Source organism: Girardinichthys multiradiatus, chromosome 12, assembly GCF_021462225.1.
Source record: "Girardinichthys multiradiatus isolate DD_20200921_A chromosome 12, DD_fGirMul_XY1, whole genome shotgun sequence".
Classification (NCBI taxonomy): domain Eukaryota; kingdom Metazoa; phylum Chordata; class Actinopteri; order Cyprinodontiformes; family Goodeidae; genus Girardinichthys; species Girardinichthys multiradiatus.
Genome location: NC_061805.1, coordinates 11,443,648 through 11,469,613, shown reverse-complemented (window position 1 = coordinate 11,469,613; position 25,966 = coordinate 11,443,648). Strand labels below are relative to the sequence as shown.

General features: G+C 38.9%; 1 protein-coding gene and 1 long non-coding RNA gene across 2 annotated transcripts in view; one reads left to right on the top strand and one right to left on the bottom strand.

Annotated features, from left to right (window-relative positions):
* The window catches only part of LOC124878458 (citron Rho-interacting kinase), a 103,797-nt gene that overhangs the window by 36,956 nt on the left and 40,875 nt on the right, over positions 1 to 25,966 (top strand). Inside the window, exons 8-16 of the mRNA XM_047382409.1 lie at positions 21 to 161; positions 2,505 to 2,630; positions 4,136 to 4,231; positions 8,899 to 9,015; positions 9,217 to 9,326; positions 9,565 to 9,739; positions 11,127 to 11,324; positions 11,422 to 11,475; positions 22,772 to 22,969. Of these exons, the coding sequence (XP_047238365.1) occupies positions 21 to 161; positions 2,505 to 2,630; positions 4,136 to 4,231; positions 8,899 to 9,015; positions 9,217 to 9,326; positions 9,565 to 9,739; positions 11,127 to 11,324; positions 11,422 to 11,475; positions 22,772 to 22,969 (1,215 nt within the window). The remainder of the gene's footprint in view (positions 1 to 20; positions 162 to 2,504; positions 2,631 to 4,135; positions 4,232 to 8,898; positions 9,016 to 9,216; positions 9,327 to 9,564; positions 9,740 to 11,126; positions 11,325 to 11,421; positions 11,476 to 22,771; positions 22,970 to 25,966) is intronic.
* Positions 2,046 to 7,937, bottom strand: LOC124878459. The gene is made up of 3 exons (XR_007040780.1): positions 7,627 to 7,937; positions 2,215 to 2,372; positions 2,046 to 2,112 (listed from the first exon to the last, which is right to left on the bottom strand). It is a non-coding gene; the product is annotated as an uncharacterized LOC124878459 (long non-coding RNA).

The following is a 25,966-nucleotide window of genomic DNA, read 5'->3' as shown; positions in this document are numbered from 1 at the left end:
GTGGTTTTTTACTTTTTCAGACATCAAAGGCCAGTGCTGAGGCGACAGACCATCTTCAGGGTATGAAAATGGCCAAAGAGCGCCTGGAGCGGGACCTAGACAGGTTGCAGAATAAGGAGGACTCCAGTGACAGCCTGCGCAGACGTCTCCGTGAGACTGAGGTACATCTCTGCTGCACTTTTCTGTCTGGATTTATGATGGAATCATTTATTACTTTACAGCAGTAAAAAGAAACTCTAAAGGTGTTGCATAAACAAATCTGCTGGAAGATGCTGCAAAGCACAAAGAGGCCATATGGTCCCAAGAAGCACCCCCCTGAGGAACATTTGTGCTGTGACTACAGGGTAGCATGTCAAAAGTCTCTTTGTGTTTGAACAAGTGTTTGTAATTCCTCATCAGTGGACCCAATTAGCTGAACCATTTTATAGTCAAACGATCAAATGGTAAATCAACATGGTGGCCTAATCATTTTAATCTCCCCCACTTGAATCCACCCCCCCCACACACACACACACACCACACACACTTTTTTTCACACTTAATGTCACATTAATCCTTTACAATTTGACTGTCAAGAACAAACTACACAAAAAAAAAACTTGCAATAACATGGTTGCAGTGTGCAAAACACCCTTAAACTAATACTGAATAAGATCATCCTCTGATCAATAGCAGCATTCAGTCTTCTCTGGCAGGAGTCTATCTTGACTTGGCAATATTTGTCTGCTGTACCTAGCAAAAAGCTTTCCCAAAACTATCAGGCTGTGAAGTTATCACAAATCCAAAAGTTTCTTCAGGTCAGATCATCGATTTATTGTCAAAAGCAGTTCTGAATTGTGGCTGAGACATTTTGAAACTGTAATTTTCCACTCATGAAGTGTTTTTTTTTTATATCTCGGTGTGTGTTTTAGACTAACTAGGATTACAGTTTTAGCTATCAGTTTCTGGTATACTGATAACCCAAAAGAGTTGCTCCTCAAGTGAGGGATTGGGTTTTATGGAAACTGTTTGGTTTTTTAATGAGCTGTGGAACATTCAGAAACAGCAGAAACACTGCACAAATATGTCAAAAATGTACAGTAAATACTTTAGTTTGGATGTTCGATAGGACCCAAAAAGGTAACTGAGCCTCTAACCACACTACTCTGGATGTACAGGAGGGCGGATGCCCATCTCCAGTGGTCACTGGGCTAGTCCACCACAGCGCAACCCGGAGGCATGCAGGACAAACACCCATGCACACCCCCAAGGGCAAGGGCAGTCATGTCAGGTTATTTGGAGCCCATGCAAGAGGAGAACGTTTCTTAGAAAATCTTTGTTTGATACAGCATAAACAGAACTTGCAAACATATCCACTTTAAAAAGTATTTTTAAATGTGTTTTTCTTAGCAAAACTGTGTTAGATTGGAACAGCAGTAAAAATGCTGCAGAAAAGTACATTTTGGAAAGATATTTGTAAGTGTAGATGAAGCCTAAGTCTGGAAAATTATGGAATTTAGAAATGGGAAAGCTGTAGAAACCTAGAATATATATATAATAATCATCATGACATCAACACACTGTTAAGATCATTTGAAACGCTCAGGCACAGGGCTCCATGACAATGTCCCAGGACATCCAATTAAAATGGATCTCACTCATGTTGGAGTTTTTGGTTTTTGTGTGTCCACAGATCTATGTGAGCTGGTCACTCTGAGGTTTTGCAGCCTGAAATAGTTTTTTCTGCTTATTAGTCTCATTGTGACACTTCTCAAAAAGCTCAGGAGGCTGTCATAATGCTCTGTGTACAGTGTGAAGTAAATGATAAAAAGAGGGAGCTGCTGAATGCATCTAAACTCTCAAAACTTCAAGAACATTATGGACCCACTTACTGCTATGTGTGGCTTGTTTCTTCTCCTCTCTCCCCTCAGTGAATGCAATGCTTGAGGTTTTTTTCACATGCTGAATTCAAGCTGCAGCTGGGATAAACAGCTTCTTCCTGGAATAACTCTGGTTCTCCCAGCAACCAAGACTGAACTTTTTCGCAGTTTATATGCGTCCCCTCTTATTTCCCCCTCTGCTTCCTGTCTCCAGCTGCAAGCACTGCCCGTGTCTCTCCCTGTCTAAAGGGCCCTTCAGTAAATAACAGAGGTCAATGGAAGAGTCGATGGATAAATGTAATAACAAGTTCATATTAACAGAACCTTTAGGTTCTCTTTTAATATCTAAGATCACCTGCAAATGAGCTCGATGAAGACACTCTGAGAAACTTAGTATAACGAGATATTAGTGGTGCTGCTTTGGTGTGTCCCTCATAAGGCAAGAAGACACCAGCGCTGAAGTCACGCAATCCTTGAAGTGGGTATCTTGCCACAAAATGCCTTTCACTGCACCTGCATGAGGATAAGCAAAAAACTAAAAGTTATTTTTTGCCCCATTCATTTCTTTAAAATAGGGTTGTGTTTCTACCAGTTAAGTAAAACATTCGATTAAGTTTTTCTTTATTTATTTTTTCTGTCTCTTAGGATGGAAGGAAAACTCTTGAGAACCAAGTGAAAAGGCTGGAGATTGTTGAGCGCCGGGAGACTAAACTAAAAGATGAGCTTCAGAGCAAGGCTCAGCAGATTCAGCAGATGGCAGAAAAGATTCTGGTAACCCACCTGTAATCTCTTGTGTACTTCTAGAGGAGTCAGAAAAGCCACAAGAGAAATAAAGCTGATCAGAGGCGGTTACTTAACAATTTGAGTAAAGAGAACATATCAAAACTGGCATTTGCAGTAGTATGTAATGGGTTTGGTTGCCACATTTAAAGCCACCGATTTTGTGGCAGAATTTAGATAAAAGATTTTGTAAAGCTCTAACCTGAAAATTTTAGTCTATTTGTAATTTCTACTTAGAAATTATAAGAAACATACAAAACGTTCTACTCTCGGCATGTTGTCTTAACAATAAAATGTTTATAGTAACATAAAACACATTACCCGAGAAAAGCCTGAGGTTATAGAGTTGTTTTCTCTGCATGACTGAAAACCTTCAAATACAGTAAAAATCCCGCAGCTTCTTGGTGCAGTCTTTGATTAAAACTCAACAAAAACAAATCACAGTGCATCTCATTTACTGCTTTACAAGACCGATAAATGCTCTTGCTTTTTCTTCTTTTTTCTATGCACACCTAAAAATTTAAGATATTAAAAAATTATTTAAAGGAAGTTCTCATTTACTGTCAAGTATTAGATTGTTAAATTATCCTTTTATTTATTAAAGCTTTGCAGGAGCCTTAAGCACCCTTTCTTGTAGCAGTTATTAGTTGGTTATTATTTTTTAAATCATCTGTCTGTGAGAGAGAGCAGTTTGTGTAACACATCTCTGCAGTTTAACAGTATTTTATTAAGATTTTTAAACAGAGACAAATTAATAAAGAGTGGGCATTTTAACATTTAGCAGCATTCAAATAGTTAGATTAACCTAATTAGCCTGGTTAACAAGCTGTAAGCAACAGTCTCTGTGTACATTTCCTGTATAAGAAGTAAACCCTAACCTTGATTGTGGGTTTTCTTTCTTGAAGCGTCTTACAGTTTTTGTGTTAGCAACCTGTTAGCACTTCGTTATGGTGCATTCACTGATCAAGAAAAAAGATCGGATTAGTAGTTTAAACCTGATCAGGGCTAGTCAATAATAAAATTTTCGGATTTTGATTTCTCAGTACATCTCTAGCTACAGTAAGTCCATCTGTGTTCTTCATAAGTCCAATAAGGAATCCCTGAAAAAGAAAAGATAAAGGGTTGAAGTCCATTTTGATGAAGATATGTTTTATGAACTTCCTCCATTCTCTCCTGTGACAAACTGAGACTCCTGCTTTTTCCGCCATACAGTTATGAACAATACCACCTCCTGTCAATAATGCTTTATGAAAGCTGGTGTCAAAGGCATTGCACAAACAACTGTACATGTTCTTTTTGAAAGATGATCTCCTACAGATCCCCAAATTCATAATACATTCACAACACAGGTAGGGCTAAAGATTTTTTTTACTATAATCACATTTCAGTTTACAGAATATTTCCAACAACAATTAAAAGCTGCCTCAATTAAACAGTCTGTATGTGGCTGTAAAAGGCACGGCCTCTGATCACCACTTGTTTGTATTTTTGTTTAGGAGTTGGAGGAGAATCTGCGAGAGACCCAGTCAACAGCCCAACGGCTAGAAACCCATCTGAAACAGAAGGAAAAGCTCTACGAAGACAAAATAAAGGTTTGGTTACCAAATACACACAAATAATATCCCATAGGTGTATCATAACTGACTTTTGAGATGTGCTAAGGGTGTCAAAGGGCCAGCGAGAAGTTTACTCAGTATCAGCATTATCATGTAATATTATTTTGGCCTTTTAATGATGCATTTGAGATGTTTTTATAGGAATTAGGCATCATTGTGAAAAATTTGATATCATGATAAGACTTTGGATTTATCCAAACAATGATAAATTCCCATTAATGATGTTTGAAAAACTTCAAAAACTGGCTGTGTTGTCGCAATGGTTATTTTTGACTATTTTCTCCACTTTTCCACTATTGGCATCAATAAATATCAATAAATTTGTAAATGTAATTAAATGCATTTACTGTGTGAAGTTCAGTGCTAAAATCACACGTTATTATGTCCCTGGTGTCCTGAAGAAGCCTTTTTCAAAACGGACACATTTTTAATAGCAGAATTTGTGTTTGTGGGCTATGACTGTCATGATTTGCCTGTGTTAGGTTTTTGAGTTTCCTTGTCTGTTTCGCTGCAGCTCCCTGTTTATGTTCTTTTTAGTCTCTATTTTAGTTCATTCATTATAGATTAGGTTCATGGTTCATTTTTGTTCTTAGATATTTCTGTTACTTCCCTAGACTTCTCTGTGTTCCCGCTCATCTCTGTCATTTAGCGTCCCTTCAGTTGCTCTGCAATCTTCGTGCCACCAGCTCAGCTCTACGTTTCATCTGATTATCTCTTGTTTATTGGTCATTTCTCCACTATACCTCTGTATTTACATTCTCTAGTTTTCGTTGCTTGCTACTGGATCATTTTTGGGTACTTGCTCCATGTCCATTGTCTAGATGACACTGTTTATCATGCCCAGCCTGTCTGTTTTGACTGCCCGATCCGTCCTCATCTCATCGTTTTTGCTCCGTGTCCTGATTCACTCCTCTGTAAATTATCAGTTCAGATATTATAGACTTTAGTCACCATGTGGCTCCAACACTCCTGTTTGCATGTTGGTCCTACAAAACCCCAGCCTAATGTGACAATAACTGCAGTGACATGCAGTCACAGCCAAACAGTAGCTTAAAAAAGACAGAAAAGATGTTATAGATACTTTTTTACTGTCACTTTTATTGTTATCACAATATACACCACAAAATAGCTTGACGAAATTGTAGTTCATGTCACCTACCTCTATGTGGAATGATCATACATCATAAAAAGCACAATTGCATGGAAAAGTTTGAATTTATTTTGCATTTCCTCTGATCCTTACAGAATCATAATTCTACACACAGATTCATCAATATTTTTAAAAGGGTCCTTTATTTAGATGTACAAAAAACACATGCTTCTGTTAATAAGAGCAGAGACCTAGTTTAATCCTGACAGGATATTTGACAGTTTTGTTTAGCGGAATTGGTAGAGTTCATTTGTTGCACTGGTTGCTATCCTTGCACAGACCTGGCTTTCAAGCGTGGTCCATAAATTTTCAGTGGTGTTGACACTGGCTGATTTCTAGAAGTACAGTCTTCTTTATCCATAACCAGAACCAGTTTAGTTTTGTAATTGTTTGTCCTTCTGAAATATCCAGTTGTCATAGATTCAACTTTCTAGCTATTCATATGAGCTATTGTTGAAGCATTTGGAGGTACTCCTGCATTTCATTAGTCCACCCTCTTTGTACAATGCATCAGTGCCACTGGCAATAAAACATACCCATGGCATGATGCTACCAACACCATGCTTAACAGCTAGTACAATTTTCTTAGATTTGAAAGCCTCACCTTTGCTTCTTCAGACACATTTCCCATCCGTGTGGCAAATTGCTCAATCATTGTCTCATCTGATCACTTAACCTTTCTCTAGAAAGCATTTGGCCTGTACATTTAGGCAGCTGCAGATTTTATTAATTCAATTCAATTTAGTTTATTTATATAGCACCAATTCACAATAAATGTCATCTGCAGGCACAAAAGCAGTTAATTTAATTCAATCATACAGAAAGATTTCAAGTCAAGTAAATACATTCCAAATTGAGTCTAGTCATCAAACAATGCAGTCAAGTTCAGTTTATTATTCATATCGGTTAAATAATTTTCTATTTAACGAAACCCAGCAGGTTGCATTGAGTCTCTGACTTGCAGCATTCACTCTTCCTGAGCATGCATGTAGCAACGGTGGAGAGGAACTCCCCCTTAACAGGAAGAAACCTCCAACAGAAACAGGCTCACAGTGAGAGGCCATCTGTCATGGCCGACTGGAGGTTTTATAAAAACAGAGCATACTCAGAAAAAAAGATACACAAAACCACTGATTCGGGAGAGGATTGCATGTTAAATAAAGTTAAAAAGATAACAGCAGTAGTAGCTCCTTTACTGATTTCATCTAAGAGAGAAGCACAGCTAATACCACTATTCCACACAGCCCACAAATAATACAAATCAGCAAGAATTACTGAATTTTAGGATTCTTAGTTGTATCGTAACAGGTTTCTGAATTTGTAAGTGATTTGCATTTATTCTTAGTCAGTTCTTGCAATTCCTGAGCGTCCTGGAAATTGTGGCAAACATTTTGAGCTGTTGGTGCAGAACTCCCAAATCCAAAACAATCTCAGTTCCTAGTTCATTCTTAGTTATCTTAACCAATTCCGAATTGATTCTTAGGTATTCCTATGTGTTCTTAACTCAATCAAGGATTCATGAAGCATACTCTTGACCATTTAGGGCCATTGTATCCCCAAGTGCCCAAATCTATCTTCTGCCCTTGGAGTGTAAAAAAAAAAAGAAAAAAGAAATAAGGAAATAATAAAAATGAATAAAAAACTAAAAACTAAAAAATACATCATTAAAACCTGTACAATACATAAGAAATTTAAAACAAAGTAAAAGGTTTTTTTTTTCTTGTTATATTTTATTGGCAAAACCAATCACCTCATTTAAAACATGTTACCTTCTAAATATCAACAGTCATCATTCAAATAACATTTACTCCTGCTGGTGTCAGGATCTGCCATTTTGGGTTTTGTGTTTGTTTACTTTCTCAGTTAGGTGCTTCTTTTCCTTTGGGTTTAGTAGTTATGTTTGTTTATTCCTTCTGTCATCCTGATAGTTTTGTTCTCTCTCTTGCCTCCTAGTTTTAGTAGTTCTTTCTCCCCTCACCTATAGTTCCCTTGATGGTTGCTTTCTCGTTTATTTATTACTTAGGATGGTTTTCTCCTCTGGTTATTATTAGTACAGTTGTCCTTGCTTCTCTGGGTTTTCTAGTTTAGTTTCTTGCTTAGTGTTTCTGTGCTTGTTTACTGTTAGGTTATTTATTCTTGCTGCATTACTCTAGTTTATTAGTTTCTTTGTCCCCTCTGGCCTTAGACCCTTTTTGCTGTTATTTACCCAGTTGCTTGTTACCTTTAAGATTAGTTGTTCTTTCCCAGCCTTGCTCTTTAGTATAGTTCCTCTTGTCCCTGCTTTGTCTAGTTAGTGTTCCTTCCATATTTAGCCTTGTGTTTTATGTTTAGGTTTCCTTTCCCTAGAGTTGTCTTTAGTTTAGTTTAGTTTTCCCCTCCTGTCTCTGCGTTCTCTAGTTCCCGTTTCCATAGTAACATATTCCCTCAGTTCCCTGCAGCCTGGTCCACACCTGTTTAATGTTTCCTCTGATTAGTCACAGTAAAGCTAATCAATAGCTATGCCTAGGAGATAGACAGTGTTAAACACTGAAAGACAGTATTGGAAACACTAGATCAGCCAATCACAGCTAAACGGAATATCAGGCCTGATATAGCTTCAGCGCTTTGAGTGTCTTGTTGCTGAAAGGCGCTATATAAATAAACTTACCTTACCTTACCTTCTATGAAGGAAATAATAAACAGAGAGCTTAAAGATAGAGGTTAAAAGTTGTGGATTTTGGAACAGGGGCTTCTTTTTTGTTCAGGCCACTCTCAGTCCAGGTTAGTGTAAAACTGGCTTCAATGCAGACAGTGACAGTGGTGCTCCCGAATGTTCCAGTTTATGATAGACTTGAGCCTTGGTGGTTCCTGAGTTTTTTTGAACAACCTAACAATTGTTCTTTCATCTGAGGGTGACACTTTGGGTCATATACTGTAGTTGATACTTGGACATATTGGGCATTCCAACAGGATAATGATCCCAAACAAACATCAGAACTGGTTTTGGAGTAGATCAATCTGCCTAACATTAGGCTTTTGGAATGGCCCCAACACCAGGCTTATAATAAGTGTATGGACTGTGCTTAAAGGTGTCGGTGCCAGGAGAGCAAACAATGTTCACAGACTATACCATTTCTCATAAGATCAGCTAGAATTATGCAGGAAGAATGCTGATGGTCTTGATATTGGTAAGGATCTTTGTGCATAGTTGGGCCTAGTAATATAATTTGGAATCCATGCATTAGAGAAAATTCACAGCAAATTTCACAACTTATTGACCCTATTTTAGTTTTTAAAAATTACAAAATAATAACTGAACAGTTCAAATCATGGCAATGATGAATGTATGCAAACCTCTCACTGGCACTGTATATTTGGTGTCCATGTTTTGGCTCGGTCAGCTGTGGGTATGCTTTATGCTTGACAAATCTACACTATGTCATCTTCACACCATTCTCTGTCCCGTTAAGTGACATCCTGGTTGTGGTTCTGTGGGCTGGCTGGCATTGAACAGGTTCTGGAGGCTCAAATGAAGGCGGACATGGCAGATAAGGAGATACTGGAGTCCAGTCAGAGCAAATATGAGGAGGAGGTGCGGGAGAAGTGCACCATCATCAGTGAACAGAAGGCGGTAAGAACTGACCAGCTTGGCAACGACACTGTTCTCAGGCATTGATCATACTGAGACAGATTTTACATTTGGAAAAATCTTCTTGTTAAGCACAAAAAGAAGCCTCAGTCAAATCAGACCTAAATGCAACATGTGGAGGACTTACTAAATATCTATTATCTATTTAGTAACAATGTAACTGTGTCCTGTCGTTTTGTTCAGACCATTAATGCAATGGACTCAAAGATGAACAGCCTGGAGCAGAGAATTGCAGAGCTGTCAGAGGCTAATAAACTGGCAGCTAACAGCAGTATCTACACTCAGAAGAACATGTAAGAACTTTCATAAAAAACATGGCTTTCACTTAAACTATTAACTATCTTCAATATCTTCTTTTATCAAAGTGTGGGCCATAGCTTTTCATGCAATTTTTATGTGAAGCGTGAAGAATGCTTGTGCACAATCATTTATAAATAATTTCTAGAAGGTACTGTAACAAATTTAGATTGACCCACTGCTGCATACCCTTCTGTTGAGGCCGTTGCTCAGATCTATGTATGATCTGTTCAGGAAAGCTCAAGAAGAGATGATCTCTGAGCTTCGCCAGCAGAAGTTTTACCTGGAGTCTCAGGCTGGAAAGTTGGAAGCCCAGAATGCCAAACTGGAAGAGCATCTTGAGAAAATGAGTCAGCAGGAGCAAAGCAATAAGAGCCGCGTGCTGGAGCTGGAAACTCGGCTCAGAGAGGTGAGAAGATATTCAGGGGGAGTAAAATGTGAAGCAGACTTTTTTCTGTTAAAAAGTAGATGTAGGGTTCAACTTTCTCTCTGTTTCTTTCAGGCTTATCATTTATTTATTTCTACCTTATACAATTTACAGTTTCATACTAGGTGCTATTAAGCATCTGGTGTACAGCTGTTGCAGTAAATTTAACCCATGAAAAGAGCCCATGAGAGCTGGTTTGTAGTAATTCAGGAAATGAGCTCAATTAGCAAAAAATCATTAAAAATATTTTCACAGTTTCCAGTTTTGGTCCTCTTATGGTCTTTACAATGTTGGAGCAAGGCCAAAAGGAAAATATTTTAGAGATGCACCAATCTGACTTTGTGGCTCATATCTGATCACTGGTTATATAAAGCTCTAACTTGCCAATACCCATTTTAGCCAAATCAGATTTTCTTTTATTATTAACTACTGATCATTACTTATTTATATTAAGAGCAGAGTCATGTCATTTATAGAGTACATTGGGGTTTTACTATTATTTTAAAGCTAAGACATAATTATTATTATTATTGTTATTATTTTTTTTTTTACCTTGTCCTGTCCGGCAGAATATCGCTCAGAATTGTTGTCTGAGTGCCAAGAAATTGCCCAACAGATTTACTTTCACAAGCAGAGCATCACAGAGACAAACATAATCATGGAATTTTAACTGTCTTTGGCATCTTTTATTAGTAGTTAGCACAGCTAGCATTACTAAGACGTCAGGCTCTGTGTTGAGTTTCTGGAAAATAGAGATTCTTTCCTAAACTCTGAAATTTCCAAGATAATTCCTACACTTCCAAATTCAGTCCAAAGAATAAGACTGAGCAATTTACTGCTGTAATATGTGCAGCCTTCCAGCTAACTGCTGATGTCTAAGTCCCTGTAGCAGTGTCAAAGTACCCCCAACATTTAGTATCTGTTGAAAATCCAGATGTTCTTCCCCAGACTTCATTTTCAAACTGCTTTGCTGATACTAAATAGTTAACTTTAAGTGTTCCCTTAGTAACTTCTGAATCCAAGTGTTGTCAGCAAAACGTATTGGTGTGTTCAAGACTGTAAAAAATATCAGATTTCTGACTCTCCTATTGGCCATTACTGATCAGGGCCAGTCAAGCTTAACATGTGTTAATTCCAGTCACCATTTTGGTGCACCTCTAACTTTTCAGTCATATTTGAAACACTTGTAACAGTAAAGAGCTGTTAATGAATTGAAGAAAGGTAGTTTTCTTAAATAGCCAGTTGTACTGCTGTCTCATCACTGTGGTAAGCTTTGTCAGGGCAACATGCTTCTGACTGCACCATGAAACGAGGGGATTCTGCGTGTTCCTCCTTCTCATAAATGGCCCTTTCCTGTCTTCCTGTGTAGATTGGACTGGAGCATGAGGAGCAGAAGCTGGAAATTAAGCGTCAGGTGACAGAGTTGACCCTGTCGCTGCAAGAGCGCGAAGCTCAAATTAGCAACTTTCAGGCAGCTCGCCGTGCTCTGGAAAACCAACTACAGCAGGCCAAGACTGAGCTGGAGGAGACCACAGCAGAGGCTGAGGAGGAGATCACAGTTCTCAGGGTAAGAAATGAGGAAAGGTAAAGAAGCATTTTTTACACTCTTTGGTGTAATGTCATTTTGGCAGTGATGTCTCCGTCTCTCTTGCCATGTCTTGTAGGCACACCGAGATGAGATACAGCGCAAGTATGATGCCTTGAGAGACAGCTGTGCTGTAAGTTGCTCCTTTTTTATTTCTTCTGCTGTTTCATTGTTTCTGGTAATTGACAGCTTTCTGCCCCTGAGCACCAGCTCAATCATCACAACCTAAATAGTCATGTTTCTGGCTGGGTGTCACAGCAGCTCTTGCGCACGTTTTGCTCTTTTCTTCATAAGATACTGTTTTTCCTCTATGAACCCTTTTGAGAGCAATAAAGTTAAGACCAAAAATTTTAATCATATTGAATACACAGGGATCTACATTCTTCAGGGTAAAACAAAAACTTTGAGGCTTTGGTAATTTGTTAATTGTTATTTCAAATACTATTTTAAAAGAGGAGGTAGATTAACTCTCATGTTTATTATTTGTTTCAATGGAATTATTGATTATAATAACAAGATTAACTAAAGGAATGATAGAGATGCGCTGATGAGTGTTTTGTGATTAATTCCCGTTCTCAGTTTTTTTAAAGCTTTGACCTGCATATACCAATTTTAGCCAATTCGGATTTCTCTTTAAGATTCTTTTTTTTTTTTTGCAGCATTCCTGACGTAAGCAGTTATCAGTTTTTAATATTAGGAGCAGAAGCTAGGTCACACTATGTTTCTGAGTGTAAAACAGGGTTTAACTATTAATATCAAAACATGATCACAGAGTTGACATTTAAAACTGTTTTAAGACTATTATTCTAGTAATTGGCGTGATTACCTTTATTAAGTGTGAACTAACTATAAAGTCTCTGTGCGCATTCCATAGGAATATACATCTTACCTTTTCTCTGAAATTTCCGAAAGGTTGCCAACATTTCTAAATCCAGAACTTTTCACGACAGACAAAGGCTGAAACCTCAAAACCATAAAACAGAGTAGCTTTCCTTGCCTCCCTATCCCTCAAAAATACCTCTACCAGATGTACATCTCGAACACATCTTTGGAAACAGTTTTCTTTTAAGAAACTTCTTACATTGGTCTGCATGATCTCAGGAAAAAGTCTCTTTCAATATTACTTGTGAATATCCCCACCACTATTTTTGCATCTTAGGTACTAAAAACATACAACCAGCATGCATCAAGGGCTATGAAGTCTATCCAACAGGCCAAATATATTGTTGGAATACATTTGACTTGAAAGATGATATGCTACCGAATATTGCATCCAAACTGTCCTTTGAGCTTACGGTGTTACACTCTCAGCAGCTCTGTTCTTAAGCCTTTTGCTGACTTCACTTTTAAACATCTCACTGAAAAAAACTAACTTTGAATATTCTTCCTTCAGTAGCAACTCCACAGGAAAGTTATTTTGTTAGTACGGCCTGTTAGCTTTTAGGTATGTCTCTATCACTGATGTGATTTTCAGTCAGGTCAGTAATGCTGAAAGTTGTCTGATTTCAGCCAATATCTCAATCCATCTCTTCTGGGCTGCCATTAGAGGAGGTCAGGGAAAGAATGGTTTATTTTTGTTATTATTTTTCCAATTCTCTTATTGTTATTTATGTGACTGTTTATCGTTTTTACAGTGTTGGGTACATTACCTGCTGCTACTGTGGTTAGGCTAGCAGAAAATGAGTTTACACTTTATTGAATTAATAAAAGGACATTTTTAGGTTTGACCTGTTTCCTACAACTGATTAATAGATAAAATAATAAATAATGTGGCCACAGAGAAATGAATTTCTAAAAAAAACCTCAAACATTTCAGATTAATTTCACATCTGTACAATCAATAACTTCTCTGATGTTGAAAAGGTGTAAAATTTGCAGTAAATGATAATTGTCCATGAATAAAGGCATACATTTACAACCTTAAAACTTTGATATTCTCATAAATGTACCCCTTCAATTTTAGATGACTTCTGCCATTTTTTGTTGCAAATAGCTAACTTTAAAATCCAAGTAAACTGAGTTTTCACAATAATAGAGAACATCCTAGTTTTAATATCAAATGATCAATCATGGAGAATTTGTTTTTTCTTTTGCAAATGTATGACTTTTTGACATTAGAGAATATCCAAGTCTTTTCTCATAAATATTTTAAATTAATCTAGAAAGTTTTTGGCAGAAATGTATCCCTCTGTTGCCACATACTTTTTTCCTTTTATCTACAATGGCCCTAATACTCCACCATAAAATTCTGTCCTGTGAAACACTACTTTTAGGGTTTGTCATGATTAAAAACGGTGAAGCCAACTTGCTACTCAAAATATGTCGTTTAAAGGGCTACAGATTCATATACTAATACCAACAGCATCTCAGTCAGTTTTTTATCCCATTGCCCTACTTTTGAGATCCTCCCACTAACAAACTGTTTATAATGCAATGTTCATAGATTCAGCTGGCCAGCAATCAGGCTACACCGCCAAGTTTAGCAACAAGAAGAGCTTGAGTGCCTCGCTGTTTTTTGACCTGTAATATTGTATAATGTTAGTCTGAAAGTTACTTTGTCTGTGGCCCATTTTAAAACAGATTCAGAATCAGCTTTATATGACAAATTTGTGGACACAAACAAGGAATGTGGCTTTGGTTCCACTTTGCTTTCAATGAATAGATTTAAAATATAGATATATAAAAAGGGAAATGAAAATAGATTTTTTGTAAATATGTATTTGTACACCAGAATTGAAAAAAGTCAATGTCATAAATAAAAAAAGAGTCTATAAAATTATTAACTGTACCAGGTTTTTGTAATCAATTGATTATCTGCTTGGTTGATTATGCAAAATACCACTTTTCCTGTTTTTTCTGAAGATTTTTATTACAGTTGCTTCAGCATACAAACAGTGCCTTGCAATAAAGCATTCATATTCCTTGAAATGTTTCATATTTTGTCATATTACAACTACAAACTTTAGTTCAGTTTGTTGGGAAGTTCCTTTAAATCTTTAAACAAACTGACAAGTTCACTTTGTAGAAGTGCAAAGAATATTTTTCATTATTTGATTATTGTATTAACATAGTTACAATCTGATGCTCCGACTTTAATCTTTTCTTTGTGCTTGAGCTCAGTTTGTTCACAAATACATCTCTTTATAGCTTTTAACCTCAGTCAGTTAACCTATGCCTCTCCAGATTCTGGCAAATCTCATGGTGGTGGTGGAGATGTTCCTAACAGGAAGAGTGACCCCTAATCAAATTCTGCTTAAGGAACCATAAAAGTGCAACAGATTAGAGACTAGTGTGGAGGTTCAAATTCTGGCAGGACAATTATCCAAAACCAGCAGCCATAGCTACAAAAGAATATTTGGATCAAAGCAAATTCATGTCTTAGAATGACCAAACCTAAATCCATTCACTCAAGTTTTTACTTCTTTTTTTTTCAATTATGGACTATTTTGTATCAAGGATTAGTTCAAGGGAAATTAAAATCTTCCAACGCACAGTACAGTAAAAATCTGTGCCCAAGCTCCTTTACAAATATTGGATTTTTACTTCAAACACAGTTTGATTTATTAGAACAGATTTTTATACCAGTGACTTTAATTTGAGGCAGCTCCAACCATTCTCACTTCTTTAAGACCATTTTTCCTTCCATAAAGAAATTATACCTTTGTCTAAATATATACAATTTATGGGAGTTTGATTTACTAAGACATATCAACTTTTCAAGTCAAAGGTGAACTGTTGGCCACCCCTTACTTTAGCCTTCACAAAGAAGCTCTTCCACAGCTGTGATACTTTCCCCAGCTTCAGGCTCACATTGAACATGTATCCCATGATGCCACACAGGTGATCTGGTCAGCACCTCAGTAGCTTGGAGCTGATGCCATCCGGACCTTCCGGCTTTCGTATCTTAATTTTTCAAAGCTTGTTCTTCACTTAAAGTGTTGAAAAGGACAGGATGGTGGTGGGGGAAAGGAAGGGGGGCTGTAAGATGGAGTCTTCTGAAACAGAGGATGTGGGTGATGGCTGATAGCTAAGAGTTGAGAGGTGTGAAGTTCTGGTAAGAAAAGCAGGCAGGCACCCACCCTAAATCTCCTACACCATTAGTTTGTTTTCAGGCCTTTCCCAACCTCACGGATGTCGTTCTGCAAAAGCTGGACCTCCACCTCCTTATCGTAGATGTTTTTTTTCCCATCCCTGCTCTTCCTTCTCAGTTCCTTCTGCATATTTCCCAGCTCCTTCTTGTTTCCTGGTGTAAAGACTGTGTGCTTCGTCTTGAGGAAAGCCATTATTTCAGCATTGATCCTGGGCTTGGTATTGGAGAAACACGATACCTTCAAGAGGGGCACAGTGTATTACACAAAGAGAGATGAACCAGCTGATGAGCTTTGGTGTTGGCCTGCAAGTAGTCCAGTGTTTTATTGTCTCTGGTGCAGCAGGTAACATACAGAGTGAATGTGTGGAGAGTAGAGGATAGGTAGGTATGATTAAAATCCCTGCATATCAGGAAAAGGGCCTGGGGATCCTGTGATTGGAGTCTGATGGAAACAGTGTGGAGGACATTAAAGGCTGCTGTGGCATTATCAAAGGGAGGATGTACACCGTTATCGCGATAACATGTAAAACTCCCACGGTAGATAATATGGTCTTGTGCTAACAGCTTGCAGCTCAATGTGTATGATCTAAATTAACATGTTTTATGAATAACAAGTATTATATCTAAGTTTTTATCTGTGTTGGTTATGTGGATGTTTTTTTATGTATAATTTTTATAGAGTGTTCTTATAATCGCCAACCTGTCAATATTAAGTAACCTTGTCATATTTGGTAAATGTTATGTCCTGTTGTAAATGTGTGTCTATGTGCTTGTCATTTATGTTTTTTACCATCAACCTGCCACGGGACTACAGATGGAAATTAGCCCTTGTGGCTAAATCTGCCATATTTACATTACAGTCTAATGTGCTCATGTTAATTAATATGCGCTGTCCCTTTATGAAATAAACGTAATGTCTTTGCTGCAGAGCATCTCTTTAACTGCTAAATGCCCAGACATTCACAAACACAGCAAGACTCCCTCCTCTCTTCTTACCAATCTTTTTATTTCCATCAGATTAATTGAAAGCCATCCATGTTTATTTGTGTGTCTGAAGATAGTGCTGTTAGCAACGTTTCAGTTAGCATAACCAAGCTGTTCTCCAGATAAGCCCGATGATGCTGGGTTAAAAGCCGCCAATTTATCCAAATTGTTGGGAAGGGATCTCACATTTCCCATCATGATGGACGGGATGACGAGTCTGTACCTTCTCCTCTGGCTGTAATACCCGATGCTGATTTTGAGGGGAATAATGGGGAACGAGGGGGCACACTGGAGCTACTAAGAGCTAACATCTGATCTCTGGTGTAAACAATGGAAGCGTGCTGCACACACATTGTCTTAACACAAGTGCCGTAACAAAAGTCTATTAAAACAGAGTTGTCCACAAAATGGTCAGCTCCATTGTGTGCACAAGAAAAACCAAAACTGGAATAAAACTGAAAAAGAAACACACAACACCTCTACAAAAATTGATTTTAAAAGAGAAAAACTCAGGAGCAGCTGCTGAAAGGAGGTATTGCCTTCTGTTAACTCATTATTATATTATACAATATATATATAATTACATAATAATATCATTGTTTGTTTGCTTCTCATTCTGATATATTTTTCATTTATTTGTTAAAAAGTGCTCATTTGTCTGAGTTTAACATTAATAATTTTAATGGACACATCACATTATGATGTACTGTAGTCTAAAGTTACTAAGAGAACAGTTCATAACTTAAGACATGTTAAGTCTAAAACAAATGAATCCATCTATGTTTTCATCAAAGTTGTGACAAAATGATGTGCTCAAGATAGCTCAGAAATTTGGGACAAAATTCATTCAGTGTTGATCTAAAATAGCACAATTTATTCATCAAATAAAGGATGATTATGTATTTTAAGGGTTGTGTGGCAACCCTACTCTACTCAGATTTCTCACATTTGGGATCAGTTAAAAATGTTCGGATAAACATTTTTAGAACCATGATATTAATGTTATAGTTTGCGAGATAGAACCCCAGAATGCAGACGAGCAGGCAGCGTGATGGTAAGTGAAAAAAAAAAACAAATTTAACAAAAAACAAAAACTCACTCTAAAAAGAGGCAGGAACAAAACAACGAACGGGCAGGCAGAACAGGCAAAAAACAGATTTGGCCAGACTTGTCGAGACAGGCGTGGCGTGACTACAGGACAAGAGCAATATTTGAATAATGTTTCCGCAATAAACAACTGAACAGGAGTGTATATATGGAGAGTAAACCAGGTGGAGCTAGGAGACAGATTAGTTTGGAGCAGGTGAACCGGATAAAGATAATTAACAGACAGAACAGAACGTGGCTGGAGCAAGAACAGAGACTCTTGAATACAAACAAAAACTAAAGCATGACCAGAACCAAAAACCAAACTTGACAAAACATGAACAAGACTAAAACATGACCAGAAAAATAATAAACAGAAGCATGATTCAAAAACTGTGAGACAAATATAAGAAAAACCCAGAAACCAATAACCAAACAACCCCAAATCATAACAATTAAGGAATAAAAATAACCTGAAAGGTAGGAAGTGCAGGGACCAGATTTTCTTTCCCACTCGTAAAATTTTGCAAAGGTGAAAGAAGAAGGTGGAGTTTGGGAAACATCTGTATATGTTTGAAAGGGCATTTTCTGGTCATATACAGCAAACCTGACAATCCTAATCAGTTTAGGACAATTTAGGACTTTATTTTCAGTTTGAATAAGATTAGTTAGCAATTCCCTAGTTGGCCATATTCAGTAAACAGTGAAGATCTATCTGCATTTTGCAGCATCAATTCACAGTAAATGTTAATTAGAATCCAGAAAACTGACACCCACCAGGTTCCACAAATAGGATTGAGCTATTTTTTATTCAGCAGAGTTGAGGAAGTAAATGCCCCAATGTGATTTACTTCAGTTCTTCAAGATCCTCAATTGATTTGATTAGCAATTAAGTAGAGTAACTATAGATGCATGATAGTTCACCACTGCATTCCTTACACAGATTATTTCTGGCTCCACCTTTTGAATTCATTTGCATTGTCAGTCCCCTGTTTTTTTTTTTAACATCAGGCTTTATCAGACTCCAACCCTTATTTCTCCAACTGTGCACCCAGCAGTCATGACTGATCAGAAAAAATGGACTGATGCTAATTAAATGACTGGCCCTGCTTCTCCCTTGGAATACAGCCAGGGTCAAGCAAGACATCTTGCCAAAACGAATGCATTATATCATTAACCCAGATATCTGATAATACAGCGCTGGAGTTTATACTGCGCGGGGGAGAAACAGGAGGAGTGGCCCTGTATGGAGAAGAAGAGGAGACCCTGCCTACTCCCCTGTTGTTGGAGGAGATGGAGAAAACCTTCAAGGTTCCAAGCTGGTACTGGCACCATAGAGGTATGGACCAGGCCAAAATTGCTCGTCTCCACCTCCGCCATCTCCTGCCTCAGCACCTGTGTTTATAGATCCAGCTGACGTTTCCTGCTGGCCTGCTGCTGCTTCCTTCTCGCGCCGTACACGCCAACATCGCCAGCCCTTGACTCCTGCAGCAGCCGGTGAGCTCTCCATGCCTGCAGCAGCCAATGAGCCTCCCACGTCAGCAACAGTAAAGCCTTCTGGTCCACACCCAGATCAGTTAGACAGCCAAGTTTTTAGACCAAATAAGGAGAGGATATTAGGAAAGTTAGCAAAGTTATTAGGGGCTTTATCAGCAACCCCTTAACTCCTCCAGCTCACCATGGCAAAGATTGCAGGTTCTAAATCAGCTAAGAAACTGGGCAGAGGAATGGTGGAGTTTTTCCCTCAGGTAAATATTAACAAACTGCCAGAGAATGTCCAGCCTGAGCGTCAGAGAGCAATGGAGGAGATCTTCTTCCCCGTGTCCAAGGGTCAGCTGGTTGCCATCTCACCTTTTCCGGAGGGTCTGGTAGACACCTTCCTCCTCTGCACAGCATCTCCGACCTCGTTTCCGGCTTCTTGTTGCCCAGCAGGCTCCATGTCCCAGCTCTCTGCTCAGCCTACCCAAGCCACCCTCCAATGGTCCTTCAGTGCCCTCCAGTGGCCTTCAACTACAATAATTTTCTTCAACCCCTGTACAGCTTCCTGCAGCAGGTCTGAACTCATCATCATCCCCTGACCTGTCTTCATTGATGCCCTCTACACTTCTGCCAATCACCAGAGCTTTGCTGAGGGTTCCAGCAGTTTCTACACCGCTCTTCAGGGCTTTGCCAAGACTTCTGCCGGTGTTCCCTAAAGCTCTCGAGCTCCCGGTGTTCCCCAAGTCTCACGAGCTCCTCCGTGGCTTCAAATCTCCCGAGCTCCTCCATGGGCTCATGTCTCCATCCCTCCCTTTCAGTCAATCACCTGATGGGGTTCGTTGTTTGATCTCCTGGTCCTCTCAGCCCTCTCAGGGTTCCCAGAGGGTCCTCTGGTCAACGACCAAAGGCCTTGCCAAGACCTCCAAGGCACCTTCTCAGCCGCCATCGACCTTCAAGGTTCCTGCGCCTCTGCCACAGCCAGTCGCCAAACTGGGATTTTCGTGGGTTCCCCATGCACTACCACCACAGCCAACCTCCAGATCTCCTTCTCAGCCACCGCCGGCCTCCTAGGCTCTTGCTCCTTTGTCGCAGGCCTCCTAAGTCCCTGCTCCTTCGTTGCTGGCCTCCAGATCCTCGTCATCGCCACTGTCACCGGCTGCCGCCGGCTGCCAGAACTCTGTGCCTCCTTGGCATGACCTCCTTGGTCACTCCAATACATTTAAAACATAGTTTTTTACTCAAAAATAAATTCAGTCAGTCAGTCATTTTCTACCGCTTCTTCCATAGTGGGTCGCGGGGAAGCTGGTGCCTATCTCCAGCTTCCCCAGGATACACCAAGGACAGGTCGCCAGTCCATCGCAGGGCAACACACAAACAACCATGCACACACTCATTCACACACCTAAGGGCATTTTAGAGAGACCAATTAACCTAACAGGCATGTCTTTGGACTGTGGGAGGAAGTCGGAGTTCCCGGTGAGAACCCACGCATGCACGGGGAGAACATGCAAACTCCATGCAGAAAGACCCCCGGCTGGCAATCGAACCCAGGACCTTCCTGTTGCAAGGCAACAGTGCTGCAAAAATATAATAATTTTAAAAATTATTTTACTGTTCTTTTATTTCTTAAACACTGATATATTTTCTCTTCCAAAATATCCCTGTCATTTTTTTCCCTAAAGATTTTCCTGAGTCCATTTATTTCCATCTTTCTTTTTTACATTCCTTGATCGCTGTATTGTCTTTTCCCCCTCAACATGCAGCTGGAAATGTAAAGTAGGAGCTGAGTCTCATTATGGCTGCCTTTCTGGCTCTGAAAAGGAGCTGCTAGTATGGGCTACCTTCTGTCATGCTGTTAAGAAGTCTGGAACGTTGTGGATTTGGTGGTAGATTGTGTTGTTAGTCGGCATAGTTCTCTGTTCACTAGATTTAACCAGTTATTTAACCTTTTATGCAGTGCATTTATTCAAATATTTAGTTAATATTCTGTCTGTCCACATTATTTCTACCTTAAAAGTAGGATACTGTAATTTTGTTTGTGAGTGAGACACTTTGAAAATCATCAGGGGATCAAATAATTAGGCATTTCAGTATATTCTACAATGTTTCTAAAAGTGGAAAAGTGGACAAGTAAAGCAGAAAGAAGACATTTACAGCACATGAAAAAATTCAGCAAAGACCTGACAGAGAATGTGAGAGATGCATCTATTATATGCCAGGTTTTCATCTAATTGAAATCACTTTGTTGGTGTTAAAACTGCTATTTGTTTCAGTTGGTGTTATCTTTGTTTTTTGTTATAAATGCAGTTAAATAACCTAACCTTAAGTAAGTAATAAATATGCCAAAAAATAATTCAGAATGTATTCTTTCCTAAGTTGTCTGTTACACTAAAGGCCAGTTTGATTCAAGGCCTTCAGGTCTTCAAAATATGTTTCTTCAAATCTAGGAATTTTATGGATTTTGGGATGTTCCCGGGATTTTCCTTGGTTTACTGTTAGATGTAATTGATGTTACCCAACAATTGCGGAATAAATGTTAAAAGAAAAGAAGGGCCTACAAAGCAGTTCACAGTTTGCATACTGTAAGCCATGTTATCATAAAAGCTTTTTTACAAAGCTTTTTTGAGCCACTAGTGGCCTTTATTTTTGTCATTTGAAAGTAGATAGACAGAAGGTGGGGTCGGGAGAGGAAGAAGACATGCAGCAGGGGTCGCCGGGGTCGAGACTGAAGCCTTGTGCAGAAATAAATATATTCTAAATAAATGATAGTTATAGTGATCAGATTTAGCTTTATTGGAACTTCACTTCAGTTTCCAGTGCTTACAGTGTGCTAACATTAGCTATGAATATATACACATTAGAGGAAATAAATAGGGATAAAGGAACAGTATATACATGTATGGGAACATAGAGCCATTTTTTTTTGTTGTTGTTAAGTTATTGTTTGTTCCCTAATCATCTTCATTTTAAACTATACCACTGATCTTTTATTTTACAAATTTAATCCCACTTCCAACCTTTAGGCTGTTCTGTATGTGTCGACATAAAACTATTTTATCACTTGTGTTTTATTCTGGAATCAGTGTAGTCTTAACAAACATTGTTTTAAAAAATTGTCAATAAGTGGATTGAAAATAGATATAAAAGGAGCCAATGTCCAAAGCAAAACAGTGAAAGAACTTCACACAGACTAAAAATATTGCTCACCTTTAAAGAAATACATGAACGTTTGGCTCCTTGGAAACAAAGACTTAAGAAATAAAGCGTGGCTCACAGATTTGGCCTGGTATTGCATGTTCTGCCAACCTCTTGGCTCAGCGACATGGTGAACGCCCTGCTGTTTGGGTTCCTGAATTGCTGCTCTTTCTTTAAAATACTAGTTTATCACTCACAAATCATCATCCATATAAACAAACCACAGTGCCTGGACGCATTCATGGAATTGCAAGGCCTGCAAAACCTTAAACGCGTTTAGGGACCCTTGCAATACCTGCAGGGGCCCCTAAACCTATTACAGCTGGGGCCAATCACCCTTGACATCAAATGTGTCACATTATTTACCATAATTTTCCTGCAAACCTGCACTAAAATAAGTGGGAAAAAAGCTACTCTTGACACATTAGCTGTTCGTTTGGACCAGTGGAACAACAAAACCTTGTTAAAGTCAACACAACAATAGTTCAGAGGAAAACTCCCCTTCTTTTTATGGAATCTGTAAAATGAAAAAAAGCTGGAATTTCTAATGCTTTTGTGTATGTTGGTTTTAAAAAGTTCTTCCATCCCTCTGCAGGTGATCACTGATCTTGAGGAGCAGCTAACCACACTGACTCAGGAGAATGCTGAGCTGAACCGCCAGAACTTTTACCTGTCCAAGCAGCTGGACGAGGCCTCTGATGAGAGGGAGGATCGGCTGCACCTCAGCCAGGATGTTGACAGGCTGCGACATGAGGTTGCTGACCGTGAAATGCACCTCAACAACCAGAAGCAAGTATGTTGCCTGCCAGCAATTTTATTTCTTCAGGCAACATTTTCAATTAAACTATTGCTTTAAGGAAATCTTTGCAATTTAAGGACAGATTGGACCGTCCAGCAAGCTTTATTTTTACTGTGCCTTGAAAATACAATTCATTGCTCTGAACATGTTTTATGGGGAAAGTTGTCCGTAATTGTGAAGCATGAATGAAACTGATACTATATGGTATTGACAACTGTTTACAAATAAAAGAGTGAAAAGTTATATTCAGCCCCAAAGTCAATAATTTTTAGAACTACCTTTTAATACAAATAGATCTGTGACTCTTTTAGGGTATGTCTCTGCAATTTATGTACAACTAGAGACTGAACATCTTGCCAATTCTTGCAATTCACTCCGATTTCCAGTGAGATTTAGATCTAAACTTTGTCTGGGCTATTCTAACACATAAATATAATTTGATCTAAACCAATTTCTTGTAATTCTGACTGTAGGTAGAAGGTTTTTGTCCTGCTAGAAGGTGAATCTCTGCCCCAGTATCAAGTCTTTTGCAGCCTTTAAACCCTTCCAGTTTGCCTCCATCTGTTATCCCCCTATCTTTGACCAACTTCTCTATCCCTGCAGGGGATAAGCATCCCCACTGCTGCCACCCTCAAATTTCAACATGGTGATAATGATTCTGATTCTGGTGTGTTCATGGGGATATGCAGTGTTAGTTTTTAGCCACAGAAAGCATTTTCGATGTAAGTCAAAATGTTACATTTTGGTGTCATGGACCAGAACACCTCCAGCACCTCAGCACCACCTTTGGGCTCTAAGGTCAAAGTTCCACTCATTACTTGCTCACATGCCGAAGACCTGTTCAAGGGGTAGAGATGTGTTTATGTCATGTCATGTTGAGCCACATGGCTGTGGAGTTATGAGATCGGAGCACTAGAGGCCAATTTCTTATACCATATTGGCTAATAAGGATATGTTAAAAAAATTACATGAGCTGTCTGACTGAGCTATTATTTGTTTTGCTGACAGATTCTTCAACCTGAGCTTTGGATCTTTGCTGCTCCTCCAGTTACCATGGGCCTATTCACTGTGTCTCTGATTAATGCTTCCTATTGATTGGCTTGTCTTGTTAAGTTTGCAGTTTTCCCATATTTTTTCTATTTTCAGATACTGGATTGAACATTCCCCTGTGAGATGATCAAAGTTTATGATTTTTTTAGAACTTAATCCTGCTTTAAATTTCTCCACAGCTTGTTTACTAACTAGATCAGGGGTCTCCAACTCCAGTTCTGGAGAGCTAATGTGTCATGCAACTTTTAGATGCATCCCTGCTTCAACCCACCTAAATCAAATGAATTGCTCCTTACCAGGCCTCTGCAGAACATTTATGATTTGGTGAGGAGGTGTTTCACTCATTTGACTCTGGTTTGTTGAAGCAGGAATGCACATTTGCAGGACAGTAGCTCTTCAGGACTGAAGTTGGACACCCCTGAACTAGATCTTCCACTGGATTTCACCAGGGCTTGCGGAAGAAAGGGGACTTTCCTTAAACTTTAGAATGATGCCCTACTTTGTGTTGATCTATCATACAAAATCCCAATAAAATACATTGAAGTTTTACAGTTGTGAAATGACAAAGTTTGAAAAAGACCAGGGCTTATGAATGACTGTGCATTGCACTGTAAAGCAGGGTTTAGGTTAGGCTGATTTACAAACTGAAGAGAAAGTACAACCTGTTGCTGGGAGACTGTTGGGAAAAGCAAACGTGTTGTGTAAGAAGCAGGTAGCAGTAGCACATGCTGTCAGAGATTATGCTAGTACAAGTAAACAGGAACAGTGTGACTGTACAAGCAAGACTCTGTTCAACTAAATGAAAACTGAGTCTAATGGCAGGAGAAGCAGCATAAGGACATGAAAAAAAGGAAAAACAAACCTTGTAAAATGTTGCCATGGATCAAAACCAGACAAGAAAACAACAGTTTTCCTTCATTTTTTGTAACAACTGGGATGTGTGAGTCTTTTAGTAAGTAAACACAAACAGCAACTTTCTCTGCCCAGTCAGTGAATGTACTGTTTTGCAAAAAATACTTGAATATAGGTTTAGATTAATTTCTGTAATAAATGTCAAAAAAATTATTGTCTGTGTTTAGAGTGCTGTCTTGGGACTGCCACAGTCTGTCCCCTGGTTCATGTTTCCTCTGGACTTCACGTTCACAGCTAGTCACAGGTTTTCACTTTATCCACAGTCACAGTATCCACAGGTGACCTCAACATTTAGCGTCTCTTGCGCGGTTAAGTGTAAATCAGGCCTCTGAAAGTCTAACGTTATTTTTGTATCGGTATATGTTTTATTCTGGCAGCAGCAAGAAAGAGAGAGAGAAAGAGAGAGGAGGCAGTGCAATCTGAGCGCTGTCCCTGTGGGAGGATATGTGTGTGGGTGTCCAGCTGCGCTCTCAGCCCTGCTGGTTGTGTAACCAGTGATGGAAGTCATAGACGAGGGACGGGGTGGTGTGTGGGAGGGATGTGTCATCCCCATCACTCCCAGGTCGTGTCAGCTGTGGAAGCGTTGGACTTCAGAGGGCCGTGGTGTTGCTGCTGCACCGGCAGAGCCTATATTTGTCTTCAAACTCTTTGTCTAAAGTGATGCCCCGAAAGACATGAACACAGGTTTTTGCAAGCCCCATCAAACGTATGCTGCATTCACACATCTATAAGATTACTGATGCAAACAAGCTGTGCAGTTGCACAGTTTTGGGTCATTATTTAAAGTGAGGGCAGACTTTAATCTACACATTATTTGTCACTTTTTAAGTCTGTTGTTGAAGATGCAGTTTAGAGCTTCAGGGTGTTGTCAGTTTGCTTGTTTAAAGTTTGAAACAAACAAATGATTGAAAATGAAAATATTCATAAATGTATTTTAACTTTATTATTTAAACTTTCACGCTGAGAAAGTTTTTACCACTTTGTGATTCTGCTATTTCTTTTTACAATATTTAACAAGCTGTGACTTTG